Below are 22,104 nucleotides of genomic sequence, written 5' to 3'. Positions count from 1 at the left end.
CTACATACTCAGGAGGACAGAGAGCTGTCGAATGGTTTTCTTTCTCCGTCTAATGCATTGTTGACTTGTTTTATTTGCTTTAAATCTCACTTAGCATCAAAGAGACTCTTTCGCCTTGCAGCTCCAGAGGAGCTCAGATTTATATGTGGGTCCCATTGGCCACAGTAATAAGTCATTGGGGCACTACAAAACAGATGCCCTGACTGTGTCCCCTCTCCATTGTCCTGCATACGTCATCAGAAATGCTGCTGTTTTCTTCCCTAGGCAGCGCTCAGAAGAACGTCCAGAGCTGATTAAAAGCATGCCGATTTACACCCCGAGACCACATTAAACTCTCCCCCAGTGATTCCCACAGTAACCTATTCACACTTGTTCAAGATTAGGTGGTGCTTGGAGCTAGGGTCCCACTACTCTCAGCTGGGCCACATTCCCTTGTTGTGCTCTGTGTGACCAGGTCTGACCAAGTCCTAGGCTCCCAAGCTGGTTTATGGGGCCATAGCTTCTGGGTGTGAAAGTTACTTGACAGAGCGTGGCAAATAGGAGAGCCTCTGGGCTTTCACTTCATGTTACATAAGGGCAGAAGAAGGTAAATAAATATATATTTCTGTCTTGGTCTCCATTAATGCATTCAAGGATGAAGCGTTTAGATTATTCCCTCGACATTTTTTCATTTTCCCCCAAAGATCAATACATTTATAGCATAAACTGTATTAGTTTATCTGTTGAGGAATAACCTAACCTGGTAACCTAACCAACAGCAGAAGTAGAAGTTTCTACTTACCATTCAAAAAGATCTATGCAATGGAGTTTTTGAACGCCTATAGAGGAAAATACAACCATTTACAAAGTAGCTCAGCTGTTCAGATGAAAGGAAACCAAGTGCTGTGAAGAAGCTACTTCCCATGACATCATTGTGTTTGTTAAATGACCTCTGCAGCTGTGTCAGACACACCTTGTCATTTCCTCCCTGAACCATTCCAATTATTTAGTTAATTTACTTAGGGGAAAAAGACTGGCCATGCTTGCCAAGATGTTTCTTGGCACATACAAGAATATGGTACTGGAAAGAGTGAACACCTTGCATGTATTATTGCAGTCTAACCAATTGCGCTTGAGGTCTTCCAGCATTAACTCACTGTCCACAATGTTTCTTTACAGTAAACTGATATTCTAGACACAGGAGACATATTAATCATTGAGTTTTTATCCACTGTTTTGTGATTTAAAAATACATATCCTTTTGCAGCACATGTACTTTGGCATATTGTCTATTATTTGATCAATGAGGGGGTGCAGTTTTAATCTGCATTGTGTATTTTTCTCAAATACTTCTGTAATGAGCATTTGCATACATGCATGCACACACGCACGTGTGCGCACACACACACACACACACACACACACACACACACACACACACACACACACACACACACACACACACACACACACACACACACACACACACACACACACACACACACACACACACACACACACACACACACACACACACACACACACACACACACACACACACACACACACACACACACATATATACATATATATACACACACACACACACACACACACACACACACACACACACACACACACACACACACACACACACACACACACACACACACACACACACACACACACACACACACACACTAATTAAGGTGGAAGTGCAAAAAATGAACACTGATTAAAAGATAGCTCTTACAGCTGTTTCCCAATCCCTGGTTTCAAAGGAGAATTTGCAGATTACAAACAGATTTCCTGAGGCAGAGTTGGTAAACACTGTGGAAGTCGCTTTTTTCCTGTTGGTGTCAGAGATTGACATGAAACAGCCCTGCTGGTCTTTTACACCGTGACAGGAGTGATTGTTCCTCTGTTGTTCCAACAAGGGTACGAGGATTAGATTGTTTCAGGGTGAGAACTTCTTTCAAGATCAACATTGAGCCAACATATTGACCATGAATAACATATCCGTCACTGCCTTGTTCATACTACTTATCTCTCTAAGTTTTTTGCAATGCATTGTAAATCACAAGATACAACATACACCATGGTTCAACAGGAATTCGGCCAAATATCCTGTATTATGTATCACAGTGAAACCAAACTCTGACCATGTCTTTTCTCATTCCTCTTTTCAGACAAATGGATTAAATGTATCTTCATGCTTGACGGAGTCAACAATACAGTCACGATAGGATGTCACTTTTGTGGTTTCCCTTTGTGCCGTTTTGACGTCCTTCCGTCTTTGTTGCATGATGGGAATCATTTTCACCCTTTTCCAGCAGGCAGCTGGTTGAGGCTCACTATGTTTGAGAGAGGTCTTGATGAGGGAAGAGAAACAAAGGGAAAACCCTGTTAGCAGTACACTCCTTGGTTTAATTAGGAAGTCTGTGGGGAGAGAGACAGAAGGGTGGCTGGCGACAAGGAGACAAGAGGTAAAATACTGCACAGCACAATCGATTAGAAGATGAATGTGCTCGTTCAACAGTTGGTCGTTGTTGGGCATTGGGGGAGCTGCAGCTGCTTCAATCGTCAAGATTGTATCAGTCAAGATGGCCTTTTGTTATGGCTGAAGAGAGCCCTGTAGTCTAAATAATAATTTAGGGAAATAATACAAAACAAAAATAATTGTTTCTAGAGGCCCTGACCCACCACCCTTCCAAGGTTCTACACAATGTCCAGACTCAATAACGTCACAGTGTCTATTGATCTTGCGTTGTTTGCTGTTCAGACTTATTTTACTCTGCTGAGAGTTGTTCATGTCAAGGTGAATCAAGATTCAAAACTCAAGTTAAACTGCCAGATACAAGAGGGTGAAGAACTCTACAGTTTTAAAAAGGCTTTAAAAAGCAGTACTTGAGTTTTTTTTTAAACAACAGTGGGAAATTTTGGGTTGAACTGAGATTTAATGACGATCCAGTGCATCCTCTATCCCTCAGAGTTGTTGAGTTTGTCAGGAAGGGCTTTACCTCCAGTGTGCATGGGAATGAGGACATGCCATGGGTTAGGACCCTAGAGGCAGCGGGCAGGCAGCACTTCAGACACCTCTTTGAGAGCTGTTGGCACAGCATGAAAGAAAAGACAGTCTTGGGCAGTGCCAGTGAAATAACTGTTGTGAATGCCATAGTGGCTTTTCTGTTCCTTTTAAGGTAAAATGTGCTTCTTGGATAATGGATGTAGTCTGGATTTCTTCCAATAAAAAGTTATTATTATGTTTACCCTGTCACGCCCTGACCATAGAAAGCTTTTTATTCTCTATGTTGGTTAGGTCGGGGTGTGACTAGGGTGGGTAATCTAGGTGATTTATATTTCTATGTTGGCCTGGTATGGTTCCCAATCAGAGGCAGCTGTTTATCGTTGTCTCTGATTGGGGATCATATTTAGGCAGCCATTTCCCCTTTGTGTTTTGTGGGATCTTGTCTATGTATAGTTGTCTGCGAGCACTACCTGAGCGTAATGTTTCGGTTTGCGTTTTCTTGTTTTCTTTGAGTTTCACTACCTAATCAAGAGGATGGAACCATACCACACTGCATCTTGGTCCACTCATTATAAAGATCGTGACATATCCTCTCCCAGCTATCACAATAATAATTTGTTTAAGGTAACTACCACCAAAATTGGGGTTAGCTATTGCCTTGAAATACTTTTTGATAAGCCATGTATTTATCTTGGAGGGTGTGCACTTAGTACCTTTCAAAGGGAGCAGGAAGAAAACATTGCTTGATGAGGTGCTTGAAATATAGATTGGAATTTTTTTGAAGGGCTGAACCAATACATGGAATTTAGCAGTGTTTCAGTGGTTGCTCTTTCAGTTATCAAAAACATGGGCCAATGTTGAAATTCAGCAGAGGCACAAGCTTAAAAGTTTGAAACGCCAAGTGAGCAAATATTTCTGACAGTGAACATTTGGGAAGGCAAGCATTCTTACAAGCTACTGCTGCAACAATCTAATCAAAACTCTCTCCTGATTGCCAAGGTTCCACTTTTGTTGTATCCACTGACACAACCATCAAAGAACTGCTCACGTTCAAGAAATGGGAGGATTGTGTCTGATAAGCAGGCAAGCTGTCTATTGTTTCCTGCATCAGCTGGCCTGTGCCCATGGTCACTGAGTGTCAGGTGGGGTGAGTTTACAGAGGAAGTAGTGACATGGGCCAATCCGCCAGGGGAAAGGTGGCTGACGCACTCTCCAGCTCTTTAACCCTCCAGCCCTTGTAGAGCAACTAAACAGTCACTCCCCAGCTCTTTAACCAACAGACCCTTGTAGAGCAATTAAACAGTCACTCTCCATCTCTTTAACCCACCAGCCCTTGTAGAGCAACTAAACAGTCACTCTCCATCTATTTAATCCACCAGCCCTTGTAGAGCAACTAAACAGTCACTCTCCATCTATTTAACCCACCAGCCCTTGTAGAGCAATTAAACAGTCACTCTCCATCTCTTTAACCCACCAGCCCCCGTAGAGCAATTAAACAGTCACTCTCCATCTCTTTAACCCACCAGCCCTTGTAGAGCAACTAAACAGTCACTCTCCATCTCTTTAACCCACCAGCCCTTGTAGAGCAACTAAACAGTCACTCTCCATCTATTTAACCCACCAGCCCTTGTAGAGCAACTAAACAGTCACTCTCCATCTATTTAACCCACCAGCCCTTGTAGAGCAACTAAACAGTCACTCTCCATCTATTTAACCCACCAGCCCTTGTAGAGCAACTAAACAGTCACTCTCCATCTATTTAACCCACCAGCCCTTGTAGAGCAACTAAACAGTCACTCTCCATCTCTTTAACCCACCAGCCCTTGTAGAGCAACTAAACAGTCACTCTCCATCTATTTAACCCACCAGCCCTTGTAGAGCAACTAAACAGTCACTCTCCATCTATTTAACCCACCAGCCCTTGTAGAGCAACTAAACAGTCACTCTCCATCTATTTAACCCACCAGCCCTTGTAGAGCAACTAAACAGTCACTCTCCATCTCTTTAACCCACCAGCCCTTGTAGAGCAATTAAACAGTCACTCTCCATCTCTTTAACCCACCAGCCCCCGTAGAGCAACTTAAAACCATTTACAATGGTTTGGACATATGAGAAGCTCTGACCACAGAATACTTAAAATGACAGTTTCACATTGATCAGAAACCCAGGTCTAATATCATAACAGCAACGTATCTCTTGAAGTGAATATTTGTAACACTGTTTTCAAGTGAATAATCCACAGTTATTAGGATATGGTTAGCTGTTTTTCCATTTGGGCAGGACTGTTCAAGAACATGAGCAGTCTTATTTGTGTGCAGACACCTAATGTGAGAATTTGTCTTCCTTTACACCAACAGCCCTAACAGCCTGATGATAACAGGGTGAGCTCACAAGCAACGATGAAAATAATATTTATAAAACATTGACCTTATATTCCAGGTCTACCAGGGTCATTGATTGGACGTCATTTGAAATAGAAGCTGTCATAAATAAGCCCTTTGCTCCTCTGGTACCACATATTTTGATTATTTCAAGCTGTTTATGGTTAAGTCATGCTTCTCTGTTTTTTTTATCAAGTAATTGATTGGAGGTAACTGACTGAAAATGATCCCTGTAATGTTGGCCTCATTACTTTTAATTGTGCTCATCCCATTCTGGCTTGTAACAGCTAGTCATTATGGGCTTCTTCGATTCAATTCAAATAATTTCATCCAATCTCACTTTTGTCTTATTCATAAACATAATTATCTGCTTGGCAGTCACTGGAACAAAAAAAAGTGATGTACACCAAATTCAGAAAGAGGGTACGGTTGTGGAGAGCACCTGTTAAATCCCATATCAGGTCACCCCTTTTTTCCAACTTTACTGCTTCTTAGCCCTAGCTGCTGGTAACCTGTCATGCGGAAAAGGGACACATCTTACTAAGTGATTAACATTTGGTCTCAGAGTCAGGTGTCTGAATGACTCCTTTCTCCCCCTATAAGGAGCTTCCCTATGCGTGGGGTAAGGTTCGCCCTCAAAAGTGACAAAGTGTGTTGTAGGTGCTCCTCTGACGCAAGCAAACCATTTAGTTGTAGTGTCTGGTGTCACAGGGACACATAGCAACGCAAATGCTGCCTATAAATATACCTCAGAGTCTGTGCTATTTTAAACCAAGTCAAACAGGAGAGTTCAACTCCCTTTTACCTTTGGGAATGTATGTATTGGAAGGTAGAATTAAGTATTGATTCTGTTGGCCAACTGAGCACTGTTATGCAGATTATTTGGACTTTACTATATAGTGGAAGAAACGGTGGAAGTGATTTCTCAGCTGTCAAAGTATACAGTGATGTCACCTTTGGCAGCTACATAATTTGATCCTGACAGAGGTACAAAACAACAACAAATAGTTCATACATTGTAATATTAGAAAAAAATATTAAGTAGATATTAATACTGTAACTTATTTATATAATACATAAACAATATTTATTATCCTTATCACGAACACATTTCATTCACTGCAGATGAATGAAATGTAATCCTAGGAAAACCTGCCCTCAAAGCAGTTCAAACAATCAACAAAGGGCAGAACAAGTGCATGAGGTTGAATACACAATGGAACCCCAGGATAAGGAGTTGGACTTAGTGGTGTACGTCAGGAGAGAAAGACACACTTCCTTCAATTCACTATTGAATGTTCAAGTCACACCACTTATCTGCTTTTAGCAGTTATGCCCTACTCTTTCTTCTTTGACAAATACATTAAGTGAGAGACATTCTATTATGTCATTTCAGTCATTAAAAACCCCCAAAGCTGAAATAGACCATGTGTGGTTGTGTTAAACAGAAAGATCATTTAATTTGATATGTCAAGCTAATAGCTGATATGAGCCAGACTGTCTCATGGAACACTTCGACTTCTCCCCTATATATCAACTGTTCTCTTCAGAATACATACATAGTGAACCTTTGGATCATGAAAACGGACACAAATGAAATGTTTAAATATAGATGAGAGTTTATTAAACCTCACTATAACCTATTAACAATTGATGTACTGTTAACAGAGAAGTCATACATAAAAATTATTATATTAAAGTGAAATAAAATACTAGAACATTTCATATCGCTCAACATATGAAATACATTTACTGACATTGGCAAGTACTGTAGTGACAACAAGACTGTGGCAAGATGCTAGTAATTCCAAATAATCTTGTCGTCATAGTTACATAGAACACCATGTTAGTCATGGTGTGGAACAAAGTGCTTACGGAGAATACTTAATAAAGGTTAATTCGATGTAAGTTACATTTAGTCAATAATCATATTCCCTCATAATGCAATACTACCTATAACATAATAGGTACATCATAGGTACTATCAATAATTACTGTGTGACATCTAATTTACTTTATCTCTGAGCTCGACTTGTTTCAGAGAATACGATAATAAACATCAAACAAAAACAACACATTTTTGTGTCCCCATAATTCCAATATATATCATTACATATTAACATGTACAGTCAGGGGAATTTTGTACGTTTCTCCACTGACAAAGAAATGATCCATCTATAATTTTAATGGTGGGTTTATTTGAACCATGAGAGACAGAATAACAACAAACAAATCCAGAAAAACACATGTCAAAAATGTTATAAATTGATTTGCATTTTAATGAGGGAAATAAGTATTTGACCCCCTCTCAATCAGAAAGATTTCTGGCTCCCGGGTGTCTTTTGTACAGGTAACGAGCTGAGATTAGGAGCACACTCTTAAAGGGAGTGTTCCTAATCTCAGTTTGTTACCTGTATAAAAGACACCTGTCCACAGAAGCAATCAATCCAATTCCAAACTCTCCACCATGGCCAAGACCAAAGGGCTCTCCAATGGTGTCAGGGACAAGATTGTAGACCTACACAAGGCTGGAATGGGCTACAAAACCATCGCCAAGCAGCTTGGTGAGAAGGTGACAAAAGTTGGTGCAATTATTCGCAAATGGAAGAAACAAAAGAACTGTCAATCTCCCTCGGCCTGGGGCTCCATGCAAGATCTCACCTCGTGGAGTTGCAATGATCATGATAACGGTGAGGAATCAGCCCAGAACTACACGGGAGGATCTTGTCAATAATCTCAAGGCAGCTGGGACCATAGTCACCAAGAAAACAATTGGAAACACACTACGCCGTGAAGGACTGAAATCCTGCAGCGCCCGCAAGGTCCCCCTGCTCAAGAAAGCACATATACATGCCCGTCTGAAGTTTGCCAATGAACATATTGTGGTCAGATGAGACCAAAATGGAGCTTGTTGGCATCAACTCAACTCGCCGTGTTTGGAGGAGGAGGAATGCTGCCTATGACACCAAGAACACCATCCCCACCGTCAAACATGGAGGTGGAAACATTATGCTTTGGGGGTGTTTTTCTGCTAAGGGGACAGGACAACTTCACCGCATCAAAGGGACGATGGAAGGGGTCATGTACCGTCAAATCTTGGGTGAGAACCTCCTTCCCTCAGCCAGGGCATTGGAAATGTATCGTGGATGGGTATTCCAGCATGACAATGACCCAAAACACACGGCCAAGGCAACAAAGGAGTGGCTCAATCCTGAGATGTGTGCAAACCTGGTGGCCAACTACAAGAAACGTCTGACCTCTATGATTGCCAACAAGGGTTTTGCCACCAAGTACTAAGTCAAGTTTAGCAGAGGGGTCAAATACTTATTTCCCTCATTAAAATGCAAATCAATTTATAACATTTTTGACATGCATTTTTCTGGATTTTTTTGTTGTTATTCTGTCTCTCACAGTTCACATAAACCTACCATTAAAATTATAGACTGATCATTTCTTTGTCAGTGGGAAAACATACAAAATCAGCAGGGGATAAAATACTTTCCCCCCTCACTGTAAGTACCATATTCCCATGTCAGGTAATTGAACATAATTCTGTGTGAAATGAAAAGGAACAATCAGACTTTTTATGAGATGTTATGCCTAAAACATAGTAAATGAAACATGATTCATTGTTCTGGATTTTCCCATGTCCCCCTCCTTTTAGACCACTATCCCTCCCAGTAAAACTAAGACACCAGATGCAACAGTAGATTAATGGGAAACATCCTCTCCATTGCTTTGTACAGTGGTAATTTGTCTTAATTTTGATACATTCAGTTTGGCTGTCTGCCCAGCTTCCCAGATGTGACCAGTCTGTTTGACAGATTAAAAACCCAACAACTTCATGAAAGCTAAGACGTTTTGACTTGCTTAGCCTAGAGATAGTCTGAGGTCAAAGCTTTGCAGGGCAACGACTCACCACATAGACGTTGGTCAGTCATGAAAACATCTGGATACAGCTGTCTCCACTCTGCTTTCAAATTGATCACTACCTCTGTTTCCTCTCGCACCCAAACATATCACAGACTTATTTTTCTCCTGCTGATCAGTCTTTCCCTTCATGCAAAGATGCTCCTCTGGTTTGCAACCAGTGCAGTTTGGCTTTCCCTCCGCCTCTCCTTCTTTCTCTCAAGTCTCATCTTCCAGCATACCGCACTTAGTGCCAATAGCACCAGTCCAACAGATAGTAGCACCAGCCCAAAGTAGGAGATGGTGGACCCATGTGAGTTGAAGCTGTAGGCCACAGAAGTGACCACGATACCGGCAATGAGAATGACCACGCCAAACGGCACTGTGCAACGATAGCAGGAGAGTTCTGCACCACCTGTGGCCGCATTCAGTTGGATTTCAGTGACCAAAGGGATAGCTACTATAGTCACAGTCGGAGTGTGGTCATTGATGTTGGCCTTCTCCACGACAGCTCTTTCTGGGGCTGCTGCCACTGTCATGGTGTCTTTACTGGGTTCCTCTGGCATCGCAGGATCCAGCATCAAAGTTTTGCTTCTTTCCAACCACAGATGGATCCTCACTTTAACCACAGATGGGTCTTCACTTTTTATATCCTGAGGTTGTTCTGTCAGCGTGTCCCAATCTATGTGAAGAAATATATAATTTGTTATGTCATACTGAAGGGAGTGTCAAAATCCATATGTTCCTCAACATGTTGCCCAATTGTAGCCTCACTGGACATAATAACATAGGCCTAAACAATAATTTAAGTAGCTATTATGTGCATGCACATGGCCTCAGTCGGAATTGTTGACAGCTTAAGACATGAGCCTTCATTTGGCACTTAGTAACTCCAGGCAACCTCCTTGCACAATGCTAGCCTCTGGCCCAACAAAGTCAGAAATTGGCTGAATGACGCAGAACCACTCAACCTTGCACAAGCTGTCACATTCCCTGGAGAGAGTGGGAGATGGCATTACAAACTACTCTGTGTAATCCGAGCAGCCTCAAAATCATCAGCAATTTCACAAGCAGTCATTCTTTCTCCATGTCTGGAAACTTAGAAAATATAATAAAAAATGTAATTCAAGATGCTTGTTATAAAACATTAGTCCATGTCATAACATCTTAGAAATGTATTACTCTAATAGGCCGAGTGCAAAATTGTAGAACTTTTGCAATTGATATTCTATATGGAATATATTTAACTTATAGCCTATTTATTGTAATAGGCCTAGTCCTTTATTATAGTAACCTTTGTTGATGAGGTCCCTGATAGAAAAAATACATTCATTTCACATGTGAACATGTGAAGTGTTCCAAAAACACATGTTTTCATGTGATCACATGTGATAGTATGTGAAGTTAATGTGATAACATGCGACAACAAGTAAAGCAACATGTGATAGATAACATGAAACTACATATGTGAAATGTTACAAAAACACATTTTCACATGTAAAATCATGCGGTTTTGCTATAAGGGGTGTTATGTTTGAATTGAATTTCAATGTGTCTAGAAAGTTAGTAATGGAAAATATTGTAGCCTTAGCTGTGCCACATGCATAGTCTACCTACCATATATAAACACGTTATCTCAAGTTGTTATAATGATTACATAAAAGGGAACATATCATGTTTGAGGAAAAGTGTTTGTGTTGGAGAGATCGAGTTTTACGCGTGGGCCAACTTCCGATAAACACACAGTGAATATTGTGTGATGAAGAAAAAAATCAGCATGTTCGATAAGTGTCTAACGAAGTGTTTAAACTTACCTTGCACGCAATGTCCATGCCCGCACCGTTTAAAATGTGTTTTTGCCCATCGATTAATAAAACATGGACTGTAATACGCTTTTGTATTCCAGTAACTCCGTATACTTTCAAAAGCCGACACAAGTGGGACTCCCCTCCGTCTTTGTGTACATTTAATTATAAACCAGATTCAATGTGTAGGTCCAGAACACAGTTTCACTCTCCACTTCGCTCAGCCAGTCTACAGCTCGCACCGTAAACGCTGTGTTGGAATTTGACTCCCATTCATCGGATGTCCCCGGTGCGTTTCCTCCTGTGTAAGAAAACGACTGTTTGACTGCCATCTTCTTGCATTGCAAGCACGTTTGTAGAATATCGGTGGCTATGGGGGTGGGGTGAACCAACAGCGGGCCACAGGTTTTTATTATTATCTTGGCTTCAGAGGAGGGGGACCTTTTAACCTCTTTTGACTAAGGCAGGGCCAAAATGAAGCACAGCTGTTGGGATGTCCAGACACATTTATATAGCCTAGAACTGCGCATTAGGCCTTTGAAGCAGATGTTGGCTAATACGAAGATGAGTTATAGCAGTTGACATATTACAATATTATCACATCATTACAAACAAATATACACACACAAACATACAAACACATACAACATACAAACACACACACTTGAGCCTACAATAGTATCCATGCACATATCTTCATGTTTGGTTATTTTTTATTAAAACAAGGGACTCTCTAAGATGATTGACATATGGTCTATTAAACTGGGACCATGGTTCATAGGACCTATGTGTCTGGAAATTCATGCTGTCACACACCCATGCTATCTATGCCTGTGATCCAATGGCAGCCACCAGGGCCTGTGGATGGGATATGCCTACTGCTTGTAACACAAGTGTTCCCCAAGACAGATCTGATACATAGTAATGTGATACAGGGTGTTGTCTTGTCCTTTCCTTCCTGCAGTAAATCCCTTCCCAAAAAGAGACAGTGGCAATGGGAAATCATGGCTCTTCCACAACCCTTAGCTGGACCATATACTGTCCGGCTGGAAAACTGATTTTAGTCATTTGACATATCTCTAAACTATCCCTCAGAGGCACTTATGGAGTGACATATTTTAGAGTGATTATCATTTGGGCATACCTTCAATCAGTGGCATATGTAAATGCTGAAATCGCCTGAAGAGTGCAAAGGATGCTAAACCACAGATCCACGGTTCTACCTCTGGAAGTTCCTAAAGGCATTGATATATTTTATTAAAACCACCAGATGTAGCTTATCCTATATTTGAAATAGACTACAGTTTTGGGATTTCTGAATGGAATGGGAGTGGTTAACCGCAGAATAACCATCAACAAGCAACTGAGACAGGGCACTAGCAGGACACAAAGCATTACAGATTATGTTTCCTCTCTATTGTAATTGGAGATGGTCAGTGCTTCCAAATTAAATGTTTCCTTGGATGGCACTTCAATTTGGAAGTGGGATAGACAAAGGAGCATTCCAAAAACATTACAGTGCAGATAGTTATTAACCACACACACACACACACACACACACACACACACACACACACACACACAATACAATTTCAATCACAAAAATAAATAGATAGTGATTCTAAGTATATCACTGGAACGACTGACGCACTTCAGCGCACGCACGGCGTCTGAAGCGCACCACGGAGTCATAGATCACATGATCAAATGTCAGAGCACAGTTTGAAAACATGTCGCTGCACTTTACAGATGAGGAATTTATGGAGGCATGGAAGGAATTAGATAAACCTCAGTTGGAGGGGGAATGGGAGTTTTTCACAGAGACTATGGGTGTCAAAATCTACCGGCTGTATGACAAGGTACATTTAAATTAATGTTTTGAGACAGGAATAGAAAGTGAAAACTGCTGTGTTAGCTTATCGGCGGTTAGCGTCGTTAGCTGGCGAAGTAATAGTTTATTCATTGTGATTATGCCGATTGGCGTGATTGAATGACGCACTGGCATCGATCTGTTGGATGTGCTCGCACGTAGACTATTTTCACGTTTCATACGTTGTATTATTTTCACGTCGAAAAGGACATTTACATGAAATAGCATAGAAGATTTTGTGAGTAGCCTGCGTTAGACTCGAGCAACAGGCCACTGGCAAAATGCGGAAGTCGTTATCATCAACTAAAGTGTTTTAAACGTCATATTGATGATTGAGTAGGGGAGAGTGTGGTAAGTTGAGCCATTCAGAATTAATGTAAACATTAGTTTTGAAAGCATACTGTAGCTTGTCCAAAAAAAAGTGGCCTTTTGGCACAATTTACCTCCGCAATTCAACACAATTATGATCGCTTTTTTGTATTTCAGTAATTTAAGCATATTTTAACAAGGCTTAACACCTAAAAAACACTTTACCTAAAAGAAAATTCAACATAGGCCAGGCCCTGTTACCTCACATCCCAGCGATAATGCCTTGCATTATGCCTGGAAAGAAACACTTTAATTTTCTCAACTTTCCCCAAGGCAAACATTTTGACTATATTTGACCACACAGTTACAATGATTCATTTTTGTGCTAGGTTTAAAAGAAAAATACAAATCAAATCATCAAATGTTATTTGTCACGTGCCGAATACAACAGGTGTATATAGACCTTAGGGTGAAATGCTTACCTACAAGCCCTTAACCAACAATGCAGTGTAAAGAAAGTATTTACTAAATAAACTGAAGTAAACAATAAAGAAATACTAATTAAGAAAATAACAAATAATTAATGAACAACAATCATAGTAACGAGGCTGTACACAGGGGGTACCGGTACAAAGTCAACGTGCAGGGGCACAGGTTAGTCGAGGTAATTGAGGTAATATGTACATGTAGGTAGAGGTAAAGTGACTGTACATAGATAATAAATAGAGAGTAGCAGCAGCGTAAAAATATGGGGGGATGAGGGGGTCAGTGCAAATAGTCTGGGTAGCCATTTGGTTAGCTGTTCAGGAGTCTTATGGCTTGGGGGTAGAAGCTGTTAAGAAGCCCTTTGGACCTAACTTTTTGACAGTCTATTAATAGGGTGGCTGGAGTCTTTGGCAATTTTGAGGGCCTTCCTCTGATACCGCCTGGCCTTCCTCTGATACCGCCTGGCCTTCCTCTGATACCGCCTGGCCTTCCTCTGATACCGCCTGGCCTTCCTCTGATACCGCCTGGCCTTCCTCTGATACCGCCTGGCCTTCCTCTGATACCGCCTGGCCTTCCTCTGATACCGCCTGGCCTTCCTCTGATTTCGCCAGGCCTTCCTCTGATTTCGCCTGGCCTTCCTCTGATACCGCCTGGCCTTCCTCTGATTTCGCCAGGCGGTATAGAGGTCCTGGATGTCAGGAAGCTTGGCCTCAGTGATGCACTGGGCCGTACGCACTACCCTCTGTAGTGCCTTGCACTCGGAGGTTGAGCAGTTGCCAGGCGGTCATGCAACCATGCTCTCAATGGTGCAGCTGTAGGACTTTTTGAGGATCTGAGGACCCATGCCAAATCTTTTCAGTCTTCTGAGGGGGAGTAGGTGTTGTCATGCCCTCTTCACGACTGTCTTGGTGTGTTTGGACCATGACAGTTTGTTGGTGATGTGGACACCAAGGAACTTGAAGCTCTCAACCTGCTCTAATACAGCCCCGTCAAGAATGGGGGCGTGCTCGGCCCTCCTTTTCCTGTAGTCCACAATCATCTCCTTTGTCTTGATCACGTTGAGGGAGAGGTTGTTATCCTGTCATCACACTGCCAGGTCTCTGACCTCCTCCCTATAGGCTGTCTCATCGTTGTCGGTGATCAGGCCTACCATTCTTGTGTCGTCAATAAACTTAATGATGGTGTTGTAGGCTAGAGATAGTGGGATGAATGGCACCCTCAGAAATATGCCAAATATTGCATTTTGTGCTGTGTCTGTTGGGTATGGTGTGCCAAATTGTAGTCTAGAACTTTCCGCATGCTCAGACAGTACCTTTTCACAGAATGCATGTTTGTTTTTTATTAAACCCCCTGACTAACTCTATCCCCAGCTCAAGTTTCTGGAGAAATAATATCCTGTGCAAATCCAGCACATTTTTGAGGGTTGCATGTTTCTCCAACTGGCAATAATCAGAGCCCTGTGGTATGGGATTAGTTACATTGTAGGTGTGGTATATATTTGGAAGAGAGAACTTCTTTCATATGCTGTTCACAGGAAACTGGACTTTATGAGTACAAAGTCTTTGGAGTGCTTGCCACCTGCACTCCAGAACTGTGTGCTGATGTCTACATGGACTTGCCCTATCGGAAACAATGGGATGGATATGTCAAAGGTAAAGGGTTACGCAAACTCTCCCTAGATCGACTTTCTTCCCATTCAAACCTCTTGTCGCACTCAACCCCTAATAAGGGCCATTTATAAGACTCATAACACATTCATAAGCAACTCAATTCTGTCAGTTTGGTTGAGTATTGATGACATGGTATTGCATATTAATGCTTGTTTTATATGGTGCTTACTTATGCATGTGTTATTGTTCATATGTATAGCCCCTTTAACTCTTACTTAATTATCTCAAATATGAGCTCCACAAAATAGTTGAAACCATCACCTTTCCATTGTCCTTTTCCATTCACTCCTGTTTTCTATCCCAATCAAACCAATCATAACCAAGAATCCCTTTTATCTCAGTTTTCATGAGGATCACAACAAGAGCACAGGGCCCGTTTGGCAGTTAATAACTTTTCTCATCTTTTGTTCTCTCTTGCCTCCCCAAAGTATCCAACAGGTAACATGTCTGTCCACCTGAATTTAGACATAGACTGTAGCTATTGATGTTGTAGTTGGGTACTTAGCACTCTGGTATAGCCATGAGCTAATGTTGTGTCCTTTGTGTATTAATGTGCTTAATCAAATGTTTAAATAAGCCTAGACTGTGTGAACAAACAAGGGATCTTGAAGATGTTCTTTCAAGGGCTTGTATCTTGAAAATGTAGTTTTTTTTGTTTTGTCGACCCACTGAGAAATTACCAACAGGTTCCATCTTCAAATCAAGCTTTATTTGTCACATACACATGGTTAGCAGATGTTAATGCGAGTGTAGTGAAATGCTTGTGCTTCTAGTTCCGACAATGCAGTAATAACCAACAAGTAATCTACTAACAATTCCAAAACTACTGTCTTATACACAGTGTAAGGGGATAAATAATATGTACATAAAGATATATGAATGAGTGATGGTACAGAGCAGCATAGGCAAGATACAGTAGATGGTATCGAGTACAGTATATACATATGAGATGAGTATGTAAACAAAGTGGCATAGTTAAAGTGGCTAGTGATACATGTATTACATAAGGATGCAGTAGATGATATAGAGTACAGTATATACGTATACATATGAGATGAATAATGTAGGGTATGTAAACATTATATTAGGTAGCATTGTTTAAAGTGGCTAGTGATATATTTTACATCATTTCCCATCAATTCCCATTATTAAAGTGGCTGGAGTTGAGTCAGTGTGTTGGCAGCAGCCACTCAATGTTAGTGGTGGCTGTTTAACAGTCTGATGGCCTTGAGATAGAAGCTGTTTTTCAGTCTCTCGGTCCCAGCTTTGATGCACCTGTACTGACCTCGCCTTCTGGATGATATCGGGGTGAACAGGCAGTGGCTCGGGTGGTTGTTGTTCTTGATTATCTTTATGGCCTTCCTGTAACATCGGGTGGTGTAGGTGTCCTGGAGGGCAGGTAGTTTGCCCCCGGTGATGCGTTGTGCAGACCTCACTACCCTCTGGAGAGCCTTACGGTTGTGGGCGGAGCAGTTGCCATACCAGGCGGTGATACAGCCCGCCAGGATGCTCTCGATTGTGCATCTGTAGAAGTTTGTGAGTGCTTTTGGTGACAAGCCAAATTTCTTCAGCCTCCTGAGGTTGAAGAGTCACTGCTGCGCCTTCTTCTGGGTGAACAGGGAGTACAGGAGAGGGCTCAGAACGCACCCTTGTGGGGCCCCAGTGTTGAGGATCAGCGGGGTGGAGATGTTGTTGCCTACCCTCACCACCTGGGGGCGGCCCGTCAGGAAGTCCAGTTGCACAGGGCGGGGTCGAGACCCAGGTTCTCGAGCTTGATGACGAGCTTGGAGGGTACTATGGTGTTGAATGCCGAGCTGTAGTCGATGAACAGCATTCTCACATAGGTATTCCTCTTGTCCAGATGGGTTAGGGCAGTGTGCAGTGTGGTTGAGATTGCATCGTCTGTGGACCTATTTGGGTGGTAAGCAAATTGGAGTGGGTCTAGGGTGTCAGGTAGGGTGGAGGTGATATGTTCCTTGACTAGTCTCTCAAAGCACTTAATGATGACGGAAGTGAGTGCTACGGGGCAGTAGTCGTTTAGCTCAGTTACCTTAGCTTTCTTGGGAACAGGAACAATGGTGGCCCTCTTGAAGCATGTGGGAACAGCAGACTGGTATAGGGATTGATTGAATATGTCCGTAAACACACCGGCCAGCTGGTCTGCGCATGCTCTGAGGGCGTGGCTGGGGATGCCGTCTGGGCCTGCAGCCTTGCGAGGGTTAACACGTTTAAATCGTAAGTCATTGGCCATAACTTGTTTTGGGATTTCCAAATACGGTACTGTTGTCCTTTTTCAAGAAGAGACAACAGGGTTATGGATATCCTGGAAATGATAACTAACTGAAGTAACACATTTTCCTCTCCCAGAGACTTGTTGCGTGAGAGAGTGGAGTGGGCTTTTTATTGGAAACACATCCTTGGCTTCAGCTCCTGACTGCCGTCAAGCTTTTTGTTGTTGAATAAAATTGCCATTTCAATAGATTGGATAGATGCTGTATTCTGAAAGTGTTGTTGGTGTCTTTGCTTGCACATGTATCTTGATGTGCGCTGTACACTTCGATAAGAGGGTTCCAAAAGGGTTCTGCGGTTGTCCCCATATGAGAACCCTTTTTGGTCCCAGGTAGAACTTTTTGGGGTTCCATGTAGAACCCTCTATGGAAGGGGTTCTACATGGAACCCAAAAGGGTTCTACCTAGTATCAAAGGGGGTTATTCAAAGAACCCCTTTTGGTTCTATATAATACCTATACCCCTTTTTAACCCCTAAGTGCAGCCAGTGTTCTAGAAGATGTATGATTTAATCATGTAATGAATAGTATGACAGTATAGTATAATACCTATAGTATGATAGATGACTGATGTTTCATGATGTAAGCACTGCTTTATTTTGTGTGTGCCCTTTTTGTTTTTTGCAGAGCTGCATGAGAAGGACTATGATGGTCATTCAGCAATCTACTGGGAGGTAAAATACCCTTTTCCTCTGTCAAACAGAGACGTATCCTTAATGAAGTAAAATGTCCAAATAAATAATACCTGTAGATATCAGGTCATCATGTTTCTCAGTAAAAGAATAATAGGCCTGTGATTTTTTTTAAACTTAAAGAAAAAACTAAATACATACTCCATATAGAATATCACACAATCCTGTTCTATGTATTCACCCACCCACAATGTCTCAATCTTGCTTTCCACTCTCACCTCCTTTTCACATTTACAATGGGTCCAACATGGTGAAGTGAAATCAAGTATGGTTTATAGTATTAAGAGTAACGTGAGAAATGTATTGTTCTTTAGGTGACAACACGGGACAGTATATTTTCTCAAGGAGTAACTGATCCAGTCACAGGGTGTGGACCACATTAGACCATATTATCTCTACCAGGCTTCTTTAACAGTGTAAACCTCAGTACGTGTACGTCAGGGAGCGGAGGGACGTTGACGTGGACAGCAGGAAGATCTGGGTGGTCCTGGCTAAGAGCTCCCCACAGTCCCCGTTACCAGAGAAGAGTGGGGTGCAGCGAGTGAATGACTACAAGCAGACTGTGGCCATGGAGAGTGATGGTGCCTGTGGCACTAAAGGTACTGCGCACTCTAGAGTACACCAGATCCAATCAGAACTCATCCCTGTAGTACCAATTTAAATGTCTATAGGGGAAACTGTTCAGTTTTGAACTTGAATCTGTTGTGGATCTGTCTGTGAAGTCACTTGCTTTTTATTGACAGACATTTACATTTGCATTATTTTCTTTCAGTCTTCATGAATTACTTTGATAACCCTGGTGGTAATATTCCAACCTGGCTTGTGAACTGGGCAGCCAAGGTGAGTTCAGACCTGAGTGCTATCTAAAAACCTAATTGGGTTCTTTGGCTGTTTCCATAGCAGAACCCTTTTGATTCCCGCTAGAACCCTTTTGGTTCCAGGTAGAACCCTGTACACAGGGGGTTCTACATGGAACCAAAATGTGTCCTATCTGGAACCAGAATGGTTCTTCTATGGGGACAGCTGAAGAACCCCTTTGGAACCTGTTTTTCTAAGAGTGTAGCAGCTGATCTTTTCTGTTGGTGGGATGGCTGACATATTCATAGTAGAGTAATAATAAAGGAGTACTATAGAATTAAGAAAATGGTTTGTTTACTCACATTTATATCTACTTGCCAGTTATGAATGCCACAAAGCATGCCCTGTTATCTCAATTGGAAAGCTTTATTCACGCTGTTAATCTCAAGCAGATGTTTTGTGTTAGGATGCCAATGGTTGCCCCATTTGGGTGTGTCTACTCTGCTAGTCTATCCATGAAGTTCATTGACAAAGGCAGCTATTCCCCGTGTTTCAACAGAGCGGTGTGCCTGCCTTCCTTACAGACATGCAGAAGGCCTGTGGCAATTACTCAAACTACTGCCAGAAGAACAAGAAATGAACGCCCTTTGTGGGAAGTCGCATCAAAGCCACAAGGATTGTATTTTTCAACCCATCGTTCAATAAAGTCTACACTTACAGTGTCTGAGGGCCATTGTGGGTGTTTTGGGTATGGTTGGAGACTTATTACGAAGTCAATAGGTGAAAGTGGTGGTGGTGTAATCTGCAGCTGGATGTGGTACTGACTGAGGCATGTACTGTAGTTTAGTTATTAGTTGTATAAAAAAAAATCCATTTCAATTGAAGTTATCTGGTACTGAATTCCTACTCCTATGTAAATGTTGTATTTTGGGCATGCCCACAGTAAGGGCTTGGATGAGATCTGTAGTGATCTACCCCCTGTTGTAACAAGTACTGTTTCTTTGACTACAATGGCTTTTCCTTTTATTTTCCTGTTTTTTATGGTCAAATGTATGTTGTTTTTTAAATCCTACATTTTTTCATGTATGAATGTTCAGTCAATGAATGATATGCATTTTTGCACTTGTGATTAAGCACTGAAATCAAATCAACTTCCAAACCTTAATGTCTATAGGAAGAAATGCAGTGCTGTAATTATATGTATTTCCCTAATGGACATTTTGAATGTACATTAAAAAAGGAAGATTTTGTCCTATCATTAAAAGTTGCCTGCACTGATTTGTTGTGATACTTGAAATTAACAAAAACACGATAATGAAATAGTTTAAGTTAATTATTCATATGTTGAATCTACGAGAGCTAGGCCTATACCTCTTTATCCTTGTGTGGTTGCAATTAGGGGTCCAGTTCTGTGGAGGTGATACAGTGTGTATTACTATCTAATACATATCAATAAAATGACGGCTGAGATGAAGCACTGCATCATGCATTATTTGACTGAAACCTGTAGACGCTTTTCAAAACAGGACTATCACCTTAATCGAACACAATATTTAAAAAAGTGTATTTTCCACCTTTTGGCGTTGACCAATGAAATGAACTGTTCCTGTGGTTCGCGCTCCCCCTTGCGGTAAAAATGACATGTTCACGCCGCGCGGCCCTGATCTTGCGTGATGAAGTTGATATACTTTACTTGACCTTTCAAATTTGATACATTGTATCTGTTAATTCAATTCTCTCACCGGAAGTCCTGATGTGTTTTGTAAATACTAGTTATATTGAAGATAAATTGACAGGGCATTTCTTGATATCTGAAAAAGGTAGAGCCTAGCCTACGTTTAGCAGTCTATGCCTACTTTTCAATTTTTATCTTAAAATTCGTCGACAGGATAGAATCCACGAGGCCTGAAAAACCGAACCTCATGAACCGTGATGGTGATGAGTATGGTGAGTCCTATAGAATTTGTCTGGCTACATAGGTGGTATAGGAGCTTAGTTGTAAGTAAGCGATGTTATTATCGTAGGCCTACTGTAGGTTGTGAGAAAGTGGACTAGTAACCGAAAGGCTGCAAGATCGAATCCCCGAACTAACGAGGTAAAATCTGTCGTTCTGCCCCTTAACAAGGCAGTTTACCCACTGTTCCTAGGCCGTCATTGAAAATAAGAATTTGTTCTTAACTGACTTGCCTAGTTAGATAAAGGTAAAAAAATAAATAACTAAAGGGCCCAAAATACTGAAGGTTCTGACTTCTAAGGCAGAGCGCCTGTAACTTTGACAAGGCGTCAATAATTAATCACACAGCAGAGTTATAGATAACCATAGAACAAAATGTCACCCCAGTCTAAAATGAAATGTGCAACATGAACTGCAAACACGTTGCGTAACCACGACCAACCCCAACGTAATGGATTTGTAATTATTGGTCATGACTAGACATTACCTTCTCACAACGTTGTGGCTACATAATCTGAAGGTAATACCATTTGGTCATTTTCCTACCTCCTCAACATGTCACAGCAACATGATTTCATTACATTACATATTGGTCTTGATTAGACCCACACAAAGAATGTCATAATTCTGTGATCACAGCCTATATGAGCTGTGGAGCATGCATCCTCAAATGTCTTTTGAATGAACTATACATTTATAGATGTTTGAGCCCATTTATTGTTCAGATTGGATTTTAAATGTCCATGTAGTTTTTTTAATGCACCCACACATTTGGAAAGACTGATTCAACAATATGTAAGGGACAATTTTCCTCAAAGAAATTGGGCATGCACTGGATTAAATAGCCTGGTCAAATAAAGTAAATATATATATACATTTGATGTATTTAATATAAAATAATGATGTACACTATATATACAAAAGTATGTGGACACC

The 22,104-nt window shown here is 41.4% G+C and overlaps 2 protein-coding genes across 3 annotated transcripts; one reads left to right on the top strand and one right to left on the bottom strand.

Annotated features, from left to right (window-relative positions):
• Positions 1 to 9,446: 9,446 nt before the first annotated feature.
• Positions 9,447 to 9,863, bottom strand: LOC118364672 (transmembrane protein 100-like). The gene has a single exon (XM_052518318.1). The coding sequence runs from the start codon at positions 9,861 to 9,863 to the stop codon at positions 9,447 to 9,449; it is 417 nt and encodes a 138-aa protein (XP_052374278.1).
• Positions 9,864 to 12,792: 2,929 nt separating this feature from the next.
• On the top strand, positions 12,793 to 20,492 carry LOC127930050 (phosphatidylcholine transfer protein-like). 2 transcript variants are annotated; one of them, XM_052519072.1, is made up of 6 exons: positions 12,793 to 12,961; positions 15,302 to 15,419; positions 18,352 to 18,431; positions 18,844 to 19,015; positions 19,189 to 19,256; positions 19,799 to 20,492. In XM_052519072.1, exons 1-6 carry the CDS (start codon positions 12,833 to 12,835, stop codon positions 20,036 to 20,038), a joined length of 807 nt encoding a protein of 268 aa, XP_052375032.1. In that variant the 5' UTR covers positions 12,793 to 12,832; the 3' UTR covers positions 20,039 to 20,492. The 2 variants fall into 2 exon arrangements, with proteins under 2 accessions (XP_052375032.1, XP_052375033.1); XM_052519073.1 differs by having other exon boundaries at positions 19,774 to 20,492.
• Positions 20,493 to 22,104: the final 1,612 nt, after the last annotated feature.

This window comes from Oncorhynchus keta, chromosome 5, assembly GCF_023373465.1.
Source record: "Oncorhynchus keta strain PuntledgeMale-10-30-2019 chromosome 5, Oket_V2, whole genome shotgun sequence".
Taxonomy (NCBI): domain Eukaryota; kingdom Metazoa; phylum Chordata; class Actinopteri; order Salmoniformes; family Salmonidae; genus Oncorhynchus; species Oncorhynchus keta.
The sequence above is the reverse complement of the archived record's forward strand: the minus strand, read 5'-3'. Positions and strand labels throughout refer to the sequence as shown.

Bases quoted from the DNA above. Each gene is read 5' to 3' on its own strand.
- LOC127930050 (XM_052519072.1), top strand. From the start codon at position 12,833: ATGTCGCTGCACTTTACAGATGAGGAATTTATGGAGGCATGGAAGGAA. The intron at 15,420-18,351 runs GTAAAGGGTTAC...TGTTTTTTGCAG, and splicing joins ATGGGATGGATATGTCAAAG to AGCTGCATGAGAAGGACTAT. The intron at 18,432-18,843 runs GTATCCTTAATG...TGTAAACCTCAG, and splicing joins TTCCTCTGTCAAACAGAGAC to TACGTGTACGTCAGGGAGCG.
- LOC118364672 (XM_052518318.1), bottom strand. From the start codon at position 9,863: ATGCCAGAGGAACCCAGTAAAGACACCATGACAGTGGCAGCAGCCCCA.